General features: G+C 40.5%; 1 protein-coding gene across 1 annotated transcript; it reads right to left on the reverse strand.

Moving 5' to 3' along the window:
* Window positions 1-303: 303 nt before the first annotated feature.
* On the reverse strand, window positions 304-18,483 carry LOC139155863 (leukosialin-like). The gene is made up of 2 exons (XM_070731203.1): window positions 18,375-18,483; window positions 304-4,302 (listed from the first exon to the last, which is right to left on the reverse strand). Exons 1-2 carry the CDS (start codon window positions 18,448-18,450, stop codon window positions 3,065-3,067), a joined length of 1,314 nt encoding a protein of 437 aa, XP_070587304.1. The 5' UTR covers window positions 18,451-18,483; the 3' UTR covers window positions 304-3,064.
* Window positions 18,484-19,650: the final 1,167 nt, after the last annotated feature.

Below are 19,650 nucleotides of genomic sequence, written 5' to 3' on the forward strand. Positions count from 1 at the left end.
GATGCTGAATTGGTTATAAATGCAAATTTGGCAAATGCTCAAATTGTGATCACATAACTGTGGCAGGTTGTACGATGGTCATAAGTGTAAGTATGATCTAAATAACTTTTTCCAACGCATAACTTTGAACCATTGCTAATTGAACAGTCATAAATCAAGGACTTTGTATTTATTAATTAGCTCTTTGTTAATAGTTTCTCTGAAATGATTCAGCATCAAAATATTCAGGATTAAATGTTATTACCCTAGGAAAATTTAAGTAAAAGTTATATAATAAGATAAATTAGTTTAACGTGCTAAATTTTCTGAAATCCACTGGAACCTACCGAAACAAACCTTTGATAAATGAACAAAGACAGGCAAAGCATAATGCTATTTCCTACTTAATATATGTTCATAATATAATTCAAAATTTAAACTCTTGTATTTATACATTTTATACATTGTGCCTACTAGATATTTCCATTTTGTCTTTATGTTCATCCAAAGACTTTTTAGAAAGGAAGCCTTTTTTAAAAAAAGACTTCCCTCTCCTCTGACTGTTTTAAACTTGGTACATTTGGAGGACAATGCACAGCAGAATAATTGGAAAGGTTTCTGAGTTAAATAAAAGTATTTAAACCTACAAGGGTTCTTACTGATAGCTGTATCAGCTCTTTGGGGATGCCCACATAAAGCTTTTCCTTTGTAGATATTCTCAGAGAGCAGATACAAAGAAAAAAAAACTTAGTTAATAAAATCTGAGTTAATAAAAACAATCTACTTAGTATATTCCTAATGGCATAAAAGCCATTCACTTCAGAGCACGAATCAGCCAAGCAATTTGCAGTATCATTATTTTAAAAAGTAGCAAACAGAATTTTTTGTTAATATACTTTCTTTCCAGCGATGGTGATCAAGACTATTATTTCTACAATCCAGACTCAAAGCCTGAAAAATGCTCATTATTCTTCAGGTACAACCCCTCACTGCCCTCACCTGGAAATTTGTTAACGATCCAACCTCCCATCGATCATTTTATCCTCTAAAAGAAGAGGGGGGAAATGGGGGGGGGAGTACTTGGTGAAACTGGGCTGGGCCAATGTTTCTGCTTTTGGGTCTGCTATACACCTGTGGTTCAGTATAATAAAGAAATAGAGATGCAGAGGGCTTTCAGAAGAGAAGCCGAGGCACAGAAATCTCTCACTCCTCCATCTTCACTTATCCCTCACATATGAACAGAGTATGCTCAGATTATAGAGCTGGAGTCGGCAACGTGCGGCTCTAGAGCCACGTGTTGCTTTTTGGGCCCTCTCCTGCGACTGCCTATCAGATGATCCCACCACTAGGTGGCCACTCCCCTCCCGCTCACTCCTCGCCTGTTCTGAGAAGAGAATGGTGATAGTGGCGGGTGGAGATTCGCTCCGTGTTCCAGAGCGGAAGTAAAGCATCCCTCCACTTGCCTCTTTTTCCCGCCCTTGTTGGGAGACTTTTTTCCATGCTAAGCTTAAAGTACAAAAGCATCAAGCAGCTATGAAGGCAGGAATCTGGGGAGATGCGTAACTTTCTCCACCCCAGCTGGGGCGCGTCTCCCCATATCCCTCTTGTGCCTCCATTCCTTTTGTAATACAAGGTTTATTTTTGCAACTTTCCATAGACAGAAAGAATGTGGCCAAACTTCCTTACAGTTATTCCCTGGGTTTGGGGGTTGGGAAATGGGATTGGGGGAGAAGGAGGAAGAGAGAGAGAGAGAGAGAATCCCCCCTAAAATCCTGATAAGGATTTATAAAATCTGTAACCCAACAATCCATGCCTTGCTATTTATCCTTCATTTGGCAATTTATATTACAATATTTTCTCCTAAACTCCATGAGCCTCTCTGTAAAGGACAAAATACAACTCCTATGATTTTTAATGACCGAGACTGGACATTTTATTTATTTATTTATTATTAGAGTTGAAAGGGACGTTGCAGGTCATCAAGCCCAACCCCCTGCTCAAGCAGCAAACCCTGCACCACCCCAACCAGATGGCAGTCCAATTTTCTTTTGAACAAGTGATGGGGCGTTCACAACCTCTGCTGAAAGAGAGAGAGAAAGAAAAGGAGACAGGAAGGGGTGAGAGGGAGGGAGAAAGAGAGGAGAAAGGTAGAGTGGGGTGACAAAGAGAAACATATGGGAGAGAGGGAGGTAGAGAGAGGGGGAGAGAAAGAGGTTGAAAGAGAGAGTGGGGAGGGAGGGAGAGAGACATACCTGTTTCCCATAGAAAAGAAAAAAACAGAGGGCCATAAAATCTGAGTAGGCATGGCTGGGGTGCTGGTCACATGACTAAGTGGGAGTGAGTGACATTGAGTTTGGCCACACCCACCCAGGTTTTGTGGCTCCTGGTGTTTGTTTTTTTTCTGTGGGAATGATCCAAATGGCTCTTGCAGACCCCTGGTATAGAGGGCATAGCATTCATCTCTCCTACAGGACAGAGGTGTCAAACTGTTGACATGTGGGCTGGATGAATCACACACAGGCCACGTCCACCCCAGCTCCGTGAAGGTGAAAAGGTCACGATACATCACATGACATCAACGTTACATGATGCGCCGAGTTTGACACCCGTGCTGTAGGATAATAAGAAATACCAAACTATGTCTATATAATCCTAAAAATGGTCTCCTCCAGAAGAGCCTTAAGAGGTTAATCTATCTTCTGATCACTATTTAAGACAGAGGTCCTCAACTATTGAGCCTTGAGCCATTCAGAACTGGGCCATGGAAGTGGCGGGTGAGTGCACGCACATGTGCGCACCACCGCATATGTGAACATTGGTGGCAAGTGTGCATGCCACTTGTGCTCTCAACCATCTCCTCTCCACCCCTCCCCCACCATCCCGCAGAGCCGGAACCTTTGATTTAGGAGGAAGTCTGATATAAGGGGAATGTCTATGGAGATTCTCAGTTATCTGAGTCAGGGTTGTCCCAAAAGGCAACTGGACTTTCTTTTTCCTTTTGTTTCGCTTCTTATCTAAACTCAACTGAGGAAGCTTCTTGGATGAGAAGCGAAACATCTTCAAGGAAAAACAAAGAAGGCTCTATTTAGGAAGAACTTTCACCTTGCTGATTGGAGTCTGGGGACCTCTGGGGAGACCCCTTAAGGGGCTCTGATACTTTGCCATTGGCATCCCCAACCGCCTCCGAAGGAGACCCTGTCTCAACCTTCTCTGAAAGCAGCTGCTCTGATTCCTCTTTGCTCCCTTTCCCGTTGACATCTTCCATAGCTACGGAAGGGACCCTAGACTGACGCTTCCCGAAGAAAGTCACCAGAGTCCCACGCCGGGTTTCCCCTTCCCCTACAGACCCCGCCTGCTGCTCCACATCCTTATCCAAGCCCGTGTCATCTGGCAACGTCGCTTGTCCAGCCCATTCTGGGGAATTGAAGCTGGTGGAGCCCGAGTGACGGCGGCGCCTAAGGTACAGGAAAAGTAGGAGGACTACAAACAGCAGGATGGCCAAAACAATGACCACAATGATGATAACGAGGGTCTTCCCCGAGGAGCTTTTATCAGATAATCCATTCGGTGTACCCTTGGTATACGTATAGTGGGTGGCAGTCTCAGTGGTCTGAGTTAATCCTGGGACAGCTTGATGTGGTGGTAGGTTGCCCTCTTTTTGTTCTGTGCTCTTTGTTGTTCTTAGGTGGGCAACTGCACTTGACGATTGCTCAGAGAATCTCTTTTGGGACCTGGTTCCCAAATCCTCTGTTGGAGAAGATACAGTCTCGCTGTCCAAGAGTGGTGTGGCAGTCGTTCCAGAGGGGACTTCCTTCTGAACAGGAGGCAGTTTGGAGCCTTGTACCTCTGCTGCTTCTGTATGAGGGTGGTGTTTTTCAGTAGAGACCGTGTCTTTACTTGGAACAGTGGGGGAAGTGTCTTCTGGGACAGTCTGGTTCGCGGCATTGACAGACTGAAGTTCCTGTTTTGAGACTGGAGGCGCTGTTTCCAAGGACACTGACGGTTGCTTCGAAGTGCTCAAAATTCTGCTGAGAATTGTAGGTGTTGTGGCATCAGAAAGTGAGGTTGTAGAAATATTAGCATTGGTCTTAGAAGATGCTGGGTAAGTTGAGTTGATTATATTTTCTTTGGCTGCTGTTTCTACGCTGGTGGTCACATTTGCTGCATTCTCTGCAAGAATATTTGTGGGGAAAAGTAGGAAGACAACAAAGAGCATTTTGTAGCCAGTCACGTGCTGGAACAAGGATCTTGATTTTTCCATGGGAGCAGAATTCCAGAGCCCAGGCTCTCTCGGTGTGGAATACGTCAAGACTTGAGAAGACACTGGGAACAAAAACAGGACAAGTTTGTAAGAGAGATTTCCAGAAAAATTGTATGTTTAAGACGGAAGGAGCAAAACTATAGAACGACTTGAAAGTTTCAATCTGAGAAGGGAAATGGACTAAGCTGGCACTTTTAACCCAAGGACTCTTTATATATGCCTGGAATATATGGGGACCCATATCCCAAGATATGATTTCCATCTACACTGCAAGTCAAGCATAAGATAACAGATATAAGTATAAACATGAATAGTAATAAATTCAAGTCATTAGTTTTCGGTGTTGGCAGGTACACACAAATGCCTTCAAAAACCAGGATTGCAGAAGGATTTAAGAGAGACTCTTTGGCTACTAGCTTTCTCTTTCTCTATAGGAACGTTGAACTTCTGCATCAAGGTTTCCCATAATTGTCCCTTTTATACTATCAGTGATGACAAGCTGTGCGTAGAAGTATTCAATGCCTGGATCTACGTTGCCAGAGATATTCTTGTCTCCATCGCATTCTTCTTACCCTAGCATCTAATATTGGGTCCACAATACTCCCCTCCTCATCTGACTCAAACATTAAAACAGCCGGGGGTTCTGCAGTCTCTGGGGATTCCCCAGGTCCTAACTCTCCCTTACTCTAACTTTCCGATTCCTCTGGTAAACACACTGGCCTATGATACCCAGATGGATCCGGTTCATTCTCCTCAAAGTCCATGATCAAAGGAGCAGGATGCGAGCCAATCACAACAGAATAGAGTAAATATAGAGTACAAATAAATGAGAATAGTAAGACAGGGACTGTAGACACGCTGTTTCGCTTATGCACACTCCCTACAGACCTCTTAGGAATGGGATGAGGTCCACGGTAAACAGTTTAAGGTTGAAGCTATAGAGGGTTGATGAAGTAACAACGGAGTCAGGTAGTGCATTCCAGGCAATCACCACTCCATTGCTGAAGTCCTATTTTCTGCTATCGAGTTTGGAGTGGTTTACATAGAAACATAGAAGATTGACAGCAGAAAAAGACCTCATGGTCCATCTAGTCTGCCCTTATACTATTTCCTGTATTTTATCTTAGGATGGATATATGTTTATCCCAGGCATGTTTAAATTCAGTTACTGTGGATTTACTAACCACATCTGCTGGACGTTTGTTCCAAGCATCTACTACTTCCAAGGATCTACCAACTTGAGTTTGTATCTATTGTTTGGCCATGTATTATTGTGGTTGAAGCTGAAGTAGTCATTGGCAGGTAGAATGTTGCAGCAGATAATTTTGTGTACTAGGATTAGGTCAGACTGTAGGTGGCATACATATGGTGGTAGAGATGAGGAATTGCTAGTACCATCTCATTCCCACTCGAATTTTTTGATGCCCCTCTACTCACTCTTACCCCTGATCAGTGAAGGGCTACTAAAATTTTTACTACCACACTGTGGGCGTGGCTTAAGCAGGACGCCCTGCATTTTCTTTCAACGTCTTTCAGTGCAAATTGAGTGCTCTGGGGTGGAGCTCCATTTTCGCTACCCCACTGCGTTCCCCCCCCCCACATCTGGGCAGTAGCACACCCCTGCTCCTGATGGTCCAAAGGTATATTTACCTCTCTTTAGTTCCGTGTCATTTGTGTTTGCTGAAGAAGAGACACCTTGCCGATGATTCACAACTCACAGTTCAGCCTGAGAGAATACATTCCAAAATCTCGCAATAAAAATAGATATGTGAGCAGGCAGCTCAAGAGCAGAACTGTAATCTCAAAGCAAAGGGCAGGAGATCCTCTCTTCAGATGACATAAAGCCATGTTTCATCACTGCTGGTGAGAAGTGACTCATCCACAGGTCTGCGTGAATTGGGAGTTCTGCAGAAAAGCTTCTGAACTCTGTTATTCTTATTTATTTGTTTTTTTAAAAAAAATATATTTTATTTTATATTTTATTTTATTATTTTTTATTTTATTTTATTTTATTTTACTTTACTTTACTTTACTTTATTTTATTTTATTTGTTCAATTTTTATGCCGCCCTTCTCCTTAAACTCAGGGCGGCTTACAACCTTTTAGCAATAGCCCTTTTTAACAGAGCCAGCCTATTGCCCCCACAATCCGGGTCCTCATTTTACCCACCTCAGAAGGATGGAAGGCTGAGTCAACCTTGAGCCGGTGATGAGATTTGAACCGCTGACCTACAGACCTACCGTCAGCTTCAGTGGCCTGCAGTACAGTATTTATTGTATTTGTGAAATGTACAGAGTTATAGTTTGTATTAATGTAACAAAGTATAAAGAAGTGATAAAAGGGATAACAGGACAGAAGGACAGGGATTCTCGATGTGGCAAGGGGTGCAGAACTCAGCTTTATAAAGCCAATATAATTAGTCACCAGTGGTTACATCTGTAAAATGGAACACTCCCTGCAACCCTGTGGATGCCACATACCCTACAAGAATAGTTTACCTTTTGACCACTAGGTGGCAATAGCAGATACAGTTTACATTTGTCCTATGTAAAATGTGAGGAAATAATGAAGTTTAGCAAGAAAGTATTTTTCACCCAGTGATAATAACATCCCTTGGAAGCCAGGGCTAGCACATATGGTAAACAGGGAAAAAAAACAACTTTTCTTCTGAAAGAGTGTGTGTGTTTTTTTAAAAAAGCTTTAGTTCCTTTGTCTTTTTGTTCCTTGTCCTTTGAGTGAGCACAAAATGAATACCTGCAAGGCCCAATGAATGAAGAACAACATGTGGAGTTATTTCTTCATTGCTGGGTATCAAACTCATGGCCCGCAGGCTGGATCTGGCCTGTAGGGCGCTTAGGTCTGGCCCACAGACCTGCCCTGGAAACAGTGAAGGACCAGCCCGTAATGCCTATGCCAGTGAAAACTACCCCGTTGTCGGCCATGATGGCCTCCTGCAACCCTCAGCCAGTGAAAACAGAGCCTAGGCTTCCCTGGCCACACACACCCTGGCCACGCCCTCATGGACCACCGCAGGACAAATTACAACCTTGATGCAGCCTTCAATGAAATTGAGTTTGACATGCCTGCTTGATTATGTTCGCCTATTGATGGAAATGTCTCAAATGTGCACAAGTACACCATCGTGCCTACTGTCCCTGTCTTAATATCTCCACTTATTTGCATCCATTTCATGTATCCATTAATATGTTTATACTTATACTGTATATGTTACCTTACACATGCTTGACAACAACCCCCCCCCCTAATTTTTTTTAATGTGCTTTCAATTTTTTTCTTTTAGGAAAAGACATAAGAAGAAGTTTTTTTCTTCAAGGGAAAACATTTCTTCCTCAAGAAAAAAAAAATACATAGCCATGTTGCCTTTTGAAAAAGGTGTTTTTGAATAGAATAAGAATAGAATATGGACTATGGACTGTGGACTGGGGACTGGGGACTGGGGACTGGGGACTGGGGACTGGGGACTATGGAATATGGAATATGTAGAATGTAGAATGTAGAATGTAGAATGTAGAATGTAGAATGTAGAATGTAGAATGTAGAATGTAGAATGTAGAATGTAGAATGTAGAATATAGAATATAGAATATAGAATATAGAATATAGAATATAGAATATAGAATATAGAATATAGAATATAGAATATAGAATATAGAATATAGAATATAGAATAGAATAGAATTCTTTATTGGCCAAGTGTGATTGGACACACAAGAAATTTGTCTTTGGTGCATATGCTCTCCAGTGTACATAAAAGAAAAATATACATTTGTCAAGAATCATGTGGTACAACAGTGATAGTTATAGAATGCTAATAAGCAATCCCATCATATTAGGAAAGGGGGAGGGCATGGCCAAGCACCATGGCGACATGGAGTTCCCCGTGCTCCATTGGGGTATCCTGATATCTATGTCGCCTGGGAAACTGGTTTGAATAGAACTGGGTCAGAACCACCCTGGAGGGGTGGTAAGAAGAGAGACACAATCAGAGATCTGGGAGGGGACTGTAATCCTCCCAGGAGCCAATAAAGAGCTCCCAACTAGTTCATCGGAAAACGGCTTGCTACAAGCAATCCAAGCCATGGAGGCCACAAACAGACTGATCGATTGGAATTTTGAATTGGAAGTCCTCTGGAAAGAAACTTAAGACGAGTTGGAGAGCATATGTTGAACTGGTGAGATAGCATGCCAATGAGAAGATTTGGGACTTTAAAAAAAAAGATTAAAATGGGAATAAAAGGACTACCAAAATAATAATAATAATAGAAACAGCTATTTAGAACAGAAGGCTATAGAAGAAGAAGAAATTCTAAAGAAAGCAGTAATTAAAGCCCACCCTTTGAGAACTCTTGGGGTAATGTTATACTGAATCAATTTTAAACCAAGAATTTTCTGAATTAATATGAATTGATTTAAAATAGTTTAGCATATTAACTAGCAGGAAGAATGGACTTGGGGAGCCAGTAAAGAGTGCCAGCTGTTGTCTGGAGGAATTATTATTCTGGAAAATTTTGGTGGATATTTAGACTGCTGCTGACCTTGGATTGGGAGCACCAGGACTATTTTGGGTTCTGAGACAGATAATTGCTGGCAGCTGGATTGATATTTAAGACTGCTGAATGGTACACTTTTGGAATATAGATGTTTTCTTCAGAAAAACCTTTTTAAAGGATTATTTTGAAGATTTAAAGATATGCTTCATGGAATGTGAAGACAGACTTAAAGCAGCAATTAAGGAAGCTTTGGAATGCAGTGAGGACTTTGATAACTTGATTTTAAGAAGTAAAAAACAAAGCAGCAATGTGGAGGAGAAACCAGAAGAGAAAAAAAAAACAGGTGGAAGAAGATACAGACAATGATGAAGATAAAAGTGAAGGGAACTATGAGAATGGACAGTATAATTATTGAATTTTTTGAATCAAAAGAAGAACAGGTGGATGAAGAATCAGAGAATGATAAAGACAAAAGAGGAAATAATTTGGAGAACAAACAGGCTAAATTACACTGGGATTATCAATGATAAAAAAAGGAATAAGATGAGGAGAAGATGTAGAAAATGATGGAGATAAAAGGGGAGAGGATTTTGAAAATGGACAGACCAATGATTAAATTTAATATGATTATTACATTGGGGTTAACAATGATAAAAAAAGAATTGAGCAAGGATATAGAAAGAAAAAAGAGAGGGGGGGAAGCTTGGGGGTACAAGGTTACAAGGGGAAAAAAGAATGGGAAGTTAAGATTAAGAAGATGGAATCTTAAAGAAAATGTTTGATCTTTTTTTGATTATTTGATCATTATTTGATCACTATGTAATGATTTTTACATATAATTCCTCAGAGAGAGGCAGCATTTAACACAATCAGATAGATAGATAGATAGATAGATAGATAGATAGATAGATAGATAGATAGATAGATAAAATACATACATACATGCATGCATGCATGCATGCATGCATGCATGCATGCATACATACATACATACATTTACATTTACATTTATGAATATGTTGTATGTTAATAACTAATATTCTTGACCTGATGGATTAAATTTTAAATTGTCAAATACATATTGGTATTTCCAGAGGAAAAATTATAATTAGCAATGGTTGAAATAGGTTAATCTTGGGAAATTTGGGATTTTGAATGATTAATGTTTATTTGAAAAGATATCTTGATGGTGATATTGTTATTGATAATGAATAAGTTTTCATTTAAGAATTTAAATCTAATATAATTATTTAAAAGTAACTATACAATTAAGTGATAACTCTGGGAAAATACTATTATATTATATTATAAATTGGCATAAATTGGGTCTGTTCAAATAAAATTAAAATAATACTTTTGTAACATTAGAGGGGAATATATAATATAATGAATAATGAATGAAATAACTTAATGTGTTTAATTTTTGGAATTTGAATGATACCTGCTTTCCCCTCTATTGCAAAGGATTTTAGTCAGATATAAGATATAAAATATTTAATATGAATTGATATTTCATTTTTGAATATAAGTAAATGTAGAAAAAAAATTTAGGGGCATTCATTTATGATAAAATAGGGGTTAAGAAAAATGAATGGTGAGTAAGGTAGTAAGGAAATGATCCAAACACAATGGCTTAGATTAATTAAACAAGAGAGAACAACCAGCAAAGGAAACAAGTGACCAGTGGAAAAAGCGAAAGGAGCCACCCGAGTACCACTGGCTGGACACCATAAAGAATGACACCAAGATGACCTTGGCGGCTCTGAAGGAGGCAGTACAAGGCAGTACAAAATAAGTGTAAAGTTTTCTGTGTGTTGTTTAAGGATTATCCTAGCCACGTGGAGGGACTTGTCTTTGAGACAGAGCTATGGAAGGAAAATCCAGTAGGGAAGACGAGGGTGGATGAATATAAATGGCAAAAGAATCCATCATGAGTGATTGCCACCAACTGGAAGTCCTTTAGAACTTTCTTGGCGGTACTAGCTTCCATGAGACCAAAACTTAGAGATTAGGGAAGATTATCATATTAAGAACGGCAGTGGAAAATATCTAGATTAGGGAAGAATATTAATACTTTGGTTCTTTTTTTTTTGTTTTTTTTTTTTAATGGAGGATACTTTTTGCATAAAATAATGGAGCAATAACGATTTATATTTATTTTGATTTGTTAAAGGAGAAATGACATACTGATATAATGAAAGAAGTGGAATAAATGAATTGAGTAGGGAATGTATTTTAAAATTTCTAATAACAACCCTTCCTCCTATGTATGGATTAAGATATGAAATGAGTAGTGTTTTTTCTTTTCCTATTCTTTTCTGATCTTCTTTTTTTCTTTTCGTTTCTCTTTTATTCTTTCTTTATTTTCATTATTTTCTCTTTCCTTCCTGGGCTTTTAAAGAGTTGTAAATTTGGATATTTTCTATTGTTAAGGGCAGTTATGATAAAACTAGGTTTTTGTTTGTTTTTTTAAAAAAATGAAAGTAGGAATGTGTTTTCTAAGAAGGTTCTGAAACATGATGCCATAGTTAAGAACAACAGCAAATAGCCAAGAGAAATTTAGATAGCTATAGCACTTTAAATATAAATGAAAGTGAAGAATATTATCTAAAATCCGGATGACTGCATTTGGAAGGGAGGTAGCACAGGATGAATGATATGTACCAGAAAATAATTGGATGAATAATTTGAAAAATTTGTTTAATTTGACTAAGAATTTGATATTTGTTTGTTTGTTTGTTTGTTTGTTTGTTTATTATTTATTTATTTATTAGATTTCTATATCGCCCCCTCTCCGTAGACTCGGGGCGGCTCACAACAATAACAAAGACAATGTAAGAACAAATCTAATAATTTAAAAAACACTAAAAAAAAACATTATTAAAAGCAAACATACACACAAACATACCATGTATACTATAAACTGTATAGACCCGGGATAGATGTCTCAGTTCCCCCATGCCTGAAGGCAGAGGTGGGTCTTAAGAAATTTACGAAAGGCAAGGAGGGTGGGGGCAGTTCTAATCTCTGGGGGGAGCTGGTTCCAGAGGGTCGGGGCCGCCACAGAGAAGGCTCTTCCCCTGGGTCCCACCAAATGACATTGCTTAGTTGAAGGGACCCGGAGAAGGCCAACTCTGTGAGACCTAACCAGTCGCTGGGATTCGTGCGGCAGAAGGCGGTCCCGGAGATATTCTGGTCCGATGCCATGAAGGGCTTTATAGGTCATAACCAACACTTTGAATTGTGACCGGAGGTTGATCAGCAACCAATGCAGACTGCGGATTGTTGGTGTAATATGGGCATATTTGGGAAAGCCCATGATTGCTCTCGCAGCTGCATTCTGCATGATCTGAAGTTTCCGAACACTCTTCAAAGGTAGCCCCATGTAGAGAGCGTTACAGTAGTCGATCTCAAGGTGATGAGGGCATGAGTGACTGTGAGCAGTGAGTCCCGGTCCAGATAGGGCCGCAACTGGTGCACCAGGCGAACCTGCTGTATTGTATTGTATTGTATTATATTTTAATTTGAGGTATGTAAATTGGAATCTCTGCAAGGTGGGAAAAACAATAAAAAATTTATACCCAGGAGACCAAAACCCAGGCCATTCGTGCTGCTCACTCATTTGAACCAGCATCTCCTTCAACCTCCCAGTAGAGTCTCTTGCCACATACCTCTCAGAGACCTATAAGAGCACATAGAATCGGCCTCTTCCAAGTCCCGTCGATTAAGCAATGCAGGTTGGCGAGGTCGCGGGAGAAGGCCTTCACTACTGCCGCCCTGGGCTCTATGGAATAAACTTCCCCCACAGTCCGTACTGCTCCTACTTTAATGGATTTCCATGAAGCAACGAAGACCTGGCTTTGCTGGCAGGCCTGGGGGCCATGAATTAACAACCATCATGCCCAAATTGTATCAATGTCGTTTGGCGGGACCCAGGGGAAGAGCCTTCTCTGTGGCAGCCCCAACCCTTTGGAACCAACTCCCCCCAGATATCAGAGTTGCCCCCACCCTCCTTGCCTTTTGTAAGCTCCTTAAAACCCACCTCTGTCATCAGGCATGGGGGAATTGAGACTTTCCCTCCCCCTAGGCTTATAAAATTTATCCATGGTATGTTAGTATGTATGATTGGTTTCTAAATTGGGGGTTTTAAATTAACTTAAACTTAAATATTAGATTTGTTTACATTGTATTATTATTGCTGTGAGCCGCCCCAAGTCTGCGGAGAGGGGCGGCATACAAATCTGATTAATAAAGAAATAAATGAATGCTACACATGCATGTTGACTGTTTAGGTTATTATGGGTTTTAATCTGGGGTTTATGGTTAGAATTGTATATTTGACTTTTTAAAATTGCTTTTTTTATTTTATATTGTTATAAAATGTAAAACGATGTAAAACTCTTCAACACCACTGATAACACAACTACCCTACAAAAAGACCTAGACTCAGTTTCTGACTGGTCCAACACATGGCAACTCCAAATCTCAACCGGCAAATGCTCTGTCCTACACATCGGCAAAAAGAATCAGAACTTCAAATACAAACTTAATAAACAAGTTATCACAGCTAATCCCCACTCGGTCAAGGACCTCGGGATACTAATAACTAAAGATCTAAGTGCCAAAGCCCACTGCAACAACATCACTAAGAAGGCCTCAAGAGTTGTTAATCTAATCCTACATAGCTTCTGCTCTGGAAATCTCACACTACTTGCCAGAGCTTACAAAACTTTCGCCAGACCCATCCTCGAATACGGCTCATCTGTTTGGAGCCCATATTGCATCTCAGACATTAACACCCTTGAAAATGTCCAAAGATACTTCACAAGAAGAGCCCTTCACTCCTCCACTCGAAATAGAATACCCTACGAAACTAGACTTACAATCCTGGGTCTTAAAAGCTTAGAACTACGATGCCTTAAACATGATCTAAGTATTGCCCACAAGATCATATGTTGCAATGTCCTGCCTGTCAAAGACTACTTCAGCTTCAACCACAACAACACAAGAGCACACAACAGATTCAAGCTTAACATTAACCGCTCCAAACTTGACTGTAAAAAATATGACTTTAGTAATCGGGTTGTCGAAGCGTGGAACTCATTACCGGACTCCATAGTATCATCCCCTAACCCCCAACATTTTACCCTTAGACTATCCACTGTTGACCTCTCCAGATTCCTAAGAGGTCAGTAAGGGGCGTGCATAAGCGCACTAGAGTGCCTTCCGTCCCCTGTCCTATAGTCTCTCCTATATCTCGTATTTCTTCTCTACTATATCCTCTATAACCTTCATGGTGTATTATTGAGTATTGGACAAAATAAATAAATAAAAATAAATAAATATAAGCTGCCCTTAGTCCTTCGGGATTGGGCAGCATGGAAGTTAAATTAAATGAATGAATGAATGAATGAATGAATGAATGTTGGAGGAAAAGTTGAAGGAGGAAAACAGAGATGATAGCAGCATGTGCTGGCTAGCTTGAAGGCAGACGTGCAGTTTTTCTTGCTGTTTCATAGGGTGGGGAATATCCTACCAGCATCACACTCAACACAACTGAATGAGAATTCAGGGGTTTGGAGGCTTTTCTTCATGCATGAGGAGGGGAGGGGAGAGGGAGAAGGAGAGGGAGAAGGAGAGAAGGATTGAAAGGGAGAAAGAGAGGGAGAGAAATACAACAGAAAGCTGGGCAGAAAAATAAGCCCCAAACTATCCACAGGAAACCTTCAGGCATAGTTAAAAACTAGGAGAGCGCACAAACTTTCAAGTGCTCATACTCTCGATGAAGATGTTTGGCAAGATTACAAGGAAACAGAAAGCAGCCTCATGATGTTGCAACTGTTTATCTTTCTCAAGACACTTTCCTCTTTGCTTGCTCCTAGTATGTTGAAAAGACATCTGTCAATTTCTCATTACTTAGGAAGTGAGGTTTAATTTTAAAAAATGCTCACCATCAAACCGGAGTGCCCCCCCATCCCTCCCCAGATTTCAGACTGGATGGCTACTGATGCTGGATTTTTTGTCCTTAGGGCATCCTCACACCCACAACCTGCGACTTTTATCAAAGTCATTAAAAACCCCATCATTGCATCATCTCGCAATATACACCACGCCAGACTGCTGAAACTCTGCAGTAGATCATTAAAGGTTTTTTTAAGTGTATTTGATTAATGAAAGACAAATCTGGAACAGAACAACATAACTGGAGCATGTAGAGAGTTTTGAAAATACTCTCCTTTGATAACTCTTGTATACCACTTTAAACACTACGTGATTTGCACCTGCCTCATTGCCAATATTTTTCTTAAAATAGACCCACTACTATTTCATCTTCCATTGGTAACTCCATCCAAAGACCAGGAGGCAAACAAGCTCCAAAGGGGTCCCCAAACTTGGCAACTTTAAAACTTGTGGCTGTCAACTCCCACAATTCTATTCTATGCTGGCTGAGGAATTCTGGGAGTTGACGTCCATAAGTCTCAAAGTTGCAAGTGGGAAGATCCCGGCCTTATAGGAATTATCACATGCAGGCATGTTCCAAACTAGATAAAGCAACTGATATAAGACCTTTTCCACCAGCAAGAGAAAACTGCCCTATTTTGGCTCGAAGTATTCATGGCTTGTCTTCATCTACACATCATCAGTTGTTTAATGTTTCCAAATGTAAAATAATGCACTTGGGGAAAAGGAATCCTCAATCTGAGTATTGCATTGGCAGTTCTGTGTTGGCAAAAATTTCAGAAGAGAAGGATTTAGGGGTAGTGATTTCTGACAGTCTCAAAATGGGTGAGCAGTGTGGTTGGGCGGTAGGAAAAGCAAGTAGGATGCTTGGCTGCATAGCTAGAGGTATAACAAGCAGGAAGAGGGAGATTGTGATCCCCTTATATAGAGCGCTGGTGAGACCACATTTGGAATACTGTGTTCAGTTCTGGAGACCTCACCTACAAAAAGATATTGACAAAATTGAACGGGTCCAAAGACGGGCTACAAGAATGGTGGGAGGTCTTAAGCATAAAACGTATCAGGAAAGACTTAATGAACTCAATCTGTATAGTCTGGAGGACAGAAGGAAAAGGGGGGGAACATGATTGAAACATTTAAATATATCAAAGGGTTAAATAAGGTTCAGGAGGGAAGTGTTTTTAATAGGAAAGTGAACACAAGAACAAGGGGACACAATCTGAAGTTAGTTGGGGGAAAGATCAAAAGCAACATGAGAAAATATTATTTTACTGAAAGAGTAGTAGATCCTTGGAACAAACTTCCAGCAGACGTGGTTGGTAAATCCACAGTAACTGAATTTAAACATGCCTGGGATAAACATATATCCACTGTAAGATAAAATGCAGGAAATAGTATAAGGGCAGACTAGATGGACCATGAGGTCTTTTTCTGCCGTCAGACTTCTGTGTTTCTATGTTTTAAATGTCAGGCTTGATAATTAGCCTGACTTGCAAAGCAGAAAGCACAAAGAAGCATTGTCATTTCTGCAACTTGGATTTGGTGACAGGGTATCAGGCTAGGTCATCCCACCATGGCAGGGTTCTTGAGTGACAAGGAAGATTTTAGGTGGCCCAACTGGGGGAATTCCATCAATAAAAGCTGGGATCCAGAGTCACCCAGATTTGAAGGTTGCAAAGTAAGAGGCTTGTAAGGAAACACAGGCAATTAGCATAATGTTCATCAACCCTAGTAACTTAAAGATCTATGAACTTTAAGTCCAAGAATCCCCCAGCCAGGATACTGGGAGTTGAAGTCCACCTATCTTAAATTAGTAGAGAAACATTGCATTAGGAAACTGGAAAAAAAATCAGAGAAGCAAGATAATCAGTCTTCCTGAAGTAACTGAGCTCAGCTGTCAGAGTTTTTAACAAAAGCCGTTGAGAATTTCTATTTCAGTCTTAACTGTTCAATTTTTCCCCGCATTCAACAGACAAAGTTGTGTCTTTAGTTCTACTGTGGTAGGGCTGGCCGGAAATGATTCAAGTGAAAATCTAGTGTTGCTGTAAGAGCTGATGTGTGGAAATCGGTACAAACACTAACGCCTTCCTTGTGGCAGCTCTGTTCTTTACTGCATGGAAACCCAAACCCCATCTACTAAACAAATAATTCCCTCAACACTGTCAGACTTTCTACTAAATCTGCACTTCTATTCTACTAGTTTTTCTCATCATTCCTATCACCCATTTCCTCCCATGTTGACTGTCTGACTGTAACTTGTTGCTTATAGCCTAAGATTTTTATTACTATTGCTTCTTCATTGCTTATTTGACCCCTGTGACAATCATTAAGTGTTGTACCACATGATTCTTGACAAATGTATATTTTATTTTATGTACGCTGAGAGCATATGCACCAAGACAAATTCCTTGTGTGTCCAATCACACTTGGCCAATAAAAATTTTATTCTATTCTATTCTATCAGATGCAGCATCTTATTCACTGCACAAGTCCAGGAGGGAAGTGTTTTTAATAGGAAAGTGAACACAAGAACAAGGGGACACAATCTGAAGTTAGTTGGGGGAAAGATCAAAAGCAACATGAGAAAATATTATTTTACTGAAAGAGTAGTAGATCCTTGGAACAAACTTCCAGCAGACGTCGTAGATAAATCCACAGTAACTGAATTTAAACATGCCTGGGATAAACATATATCCATCCTAAGATAAAATACAGAAAATAGTATAAGGGCAGACTAGATGGACCATGAGGACTTTTTCTGCCGTCAGACTTCTATGTTTCTATGTTTATTTTATGTACGCTGAGAGCATATGCACCAAGACAAATTCCTTGTGTGTCCAATCACACTTGGCCAATAAAAATTCTATTCTATTCTATTCTATTCTATTCTATCAGATGCAGCATCTTATTCACTGCACAACCATTAGTGAATTTTACTGCTGGGATTTGGGCATGGGATATATCTGCCAAAGACTCAAGATTTCTACCAGGGGAAGAATAGTGAGATATCTGCATGACAATGCTTATCAGTCTGAAATATTCATGAAGTCCAATCTCATCTCCATTTCCACCTCCCTATCGTACACTACCTGTTCTGGCCATCACATCCCCATCTGCCTTGATTCAATTTCCCTTCTAATGAACCTGGTTTCTGGAAGATTGAGAGAAGACCAGAAGAGTGACTTCTGATCTGCGTGCTGGCTTCCTTTTCAATTTTTTCTCAGCCCGCTAACATCTCCTCTTTTCGATATGATGTAGGAAAACTTTGTCTCCAAACCAAAGTTCTCCATACTGTGCCAGCCTAGTCTAGATGATGAGACTCAAAGCTCAGTTAATTGGAGAAGGCCTTGATTAGGGAGGACCTCTCTTGGTTGATTCTTACATTCCACATCATTCACTCTGCTAGATCAGAACCTTCATCCGCCTTGCAGGGTTGTTACAAATCCCAAAATCGAGGCACTACATTTGGCAACCAAGCATTTGATTGAAGTACAACAATCAAAACCTACCTACCTCTTTCTGCTTTAATATGCTCGCCTCCTTTATCTTGACTCCCTGAAACAATTTCCTACTGATATTTCCCACTCACCCACATCATTTTGTAGGGACTAAATAAGTAAGATGCATCCCACCCCCTACTGCCGGCTCACAAACCTGCTGTACCTTCTTCTAGGTTTCTTCCGACAAAGCCAGGAGGAGTCCTGGGATTTTCAAGGAACGGTTCTTGCCTGCTAACCATCAACTGCCTCCGTTTCCCCCAGTTCTCACTTGATTGGGCAGGAAGGAGTAAATGAAACCAAGCAGGTGGCGCTTCTGGAAAATGTAGAAAAAAGAAGAAGCAACTGCTATATTCATAGAGGAAGTGGCTTTGAATGCTGGCAATCATGTTCATCCACCCATTTCTATAGCATCAGATCGGTTGGACCAATCTGACGACTTGGATAACGTATTCTGGGTTTGAAAAAATAGATTCTTTCTTTTTCTTTTCTTTTTTCTTATTTTGCCCTCTCTTGAACAGTTAATCAGTGGAACAGCTTGCCTCCAGAAGTTGTGTATGCCCCAACACTGGAATGAATGAAGTTTTTAAGCAGATGTTGGATAACGATCTGTCTGAAATAGAGTAGGGTATCCTGCCTAAGCAGGGGTTGAACTAGAAGATCTTGAAGGCCCCTTCCAACTCTTTTGTTGTTGTTATTATTATTATTATTTGACAAAGGATGAAAGAATACTCCTAAACAGATACAAAGCACATAGATAGAAGCCCCAGAAGCGCCTGTGCCTTTTGCCACCTTTTCTGACTAAAGCCAAAAAGTTAGGCAACTGCATAAAAGCGACACGTAACCCAGAGTTATTTGTTCATTTCGGCCAACTTCCTGTGTTTTTCAGTCGTAAATTCAGAAGGTGAGTCATTCGCAAGTAGGCAGAAATACACAACCTCCTATAAATAAACAAAAGCAGAGGGACCCGAAATGGACAAATAAAATTGCATTTTGCAGGTAAGCTGAATATTTGGACAACAGTGGCACCCAGGCAACCAATCCCAAGTTTCCAGGTGTGGGTCCCAAACTGGCAGGGGCAAAGAGTTAGCAGAGGGAAGATATTTTCGTCTTACCACGCAGCAGTCTTGATTGCTCACTAAACAGCAGCTCTGTGTCGGTACATCTGAAGCGTGTCGAAGAAAAATAAGTCCCAAAAGCTGTTATCATCTCTTGCATGTCTCCTTCTTATCGTGGCTCAAGGGCGGGCCCTTCTCCTCCTGAGTTCCTGGGAACAAGGTTAGCTAAGAGACTCTCCCAAATGTCCTGGTGGTGAGTGCAAGAGAGAGAACATTTTAGGCCTCCCAAGTTTCAACCCTCCATGCCTGCTGAGGCTGGCCAAAAAGGGGGAACCCCATCAAGTTTCAAAATGATTAATCGTTGTTCCGCAGAGGCGATCAGAG

This window comes from Erythrolamprus reginae, unplaced genomic scaffold (genome assembly GCF_031021105.1).
Source record: "Erythrolamprus reginae isolate rEryReg1 unplaced genomic scaffold, rEryReg1.hap1 H_7, whole genome shotgun sequence".
Taxonomy (NCBI): Eukaryota; Metazoa; Chordata; class Lepidosauria; order Squamata; family Dipsadidae; genus Erythrolamprus; species Erythrolamprus reginae.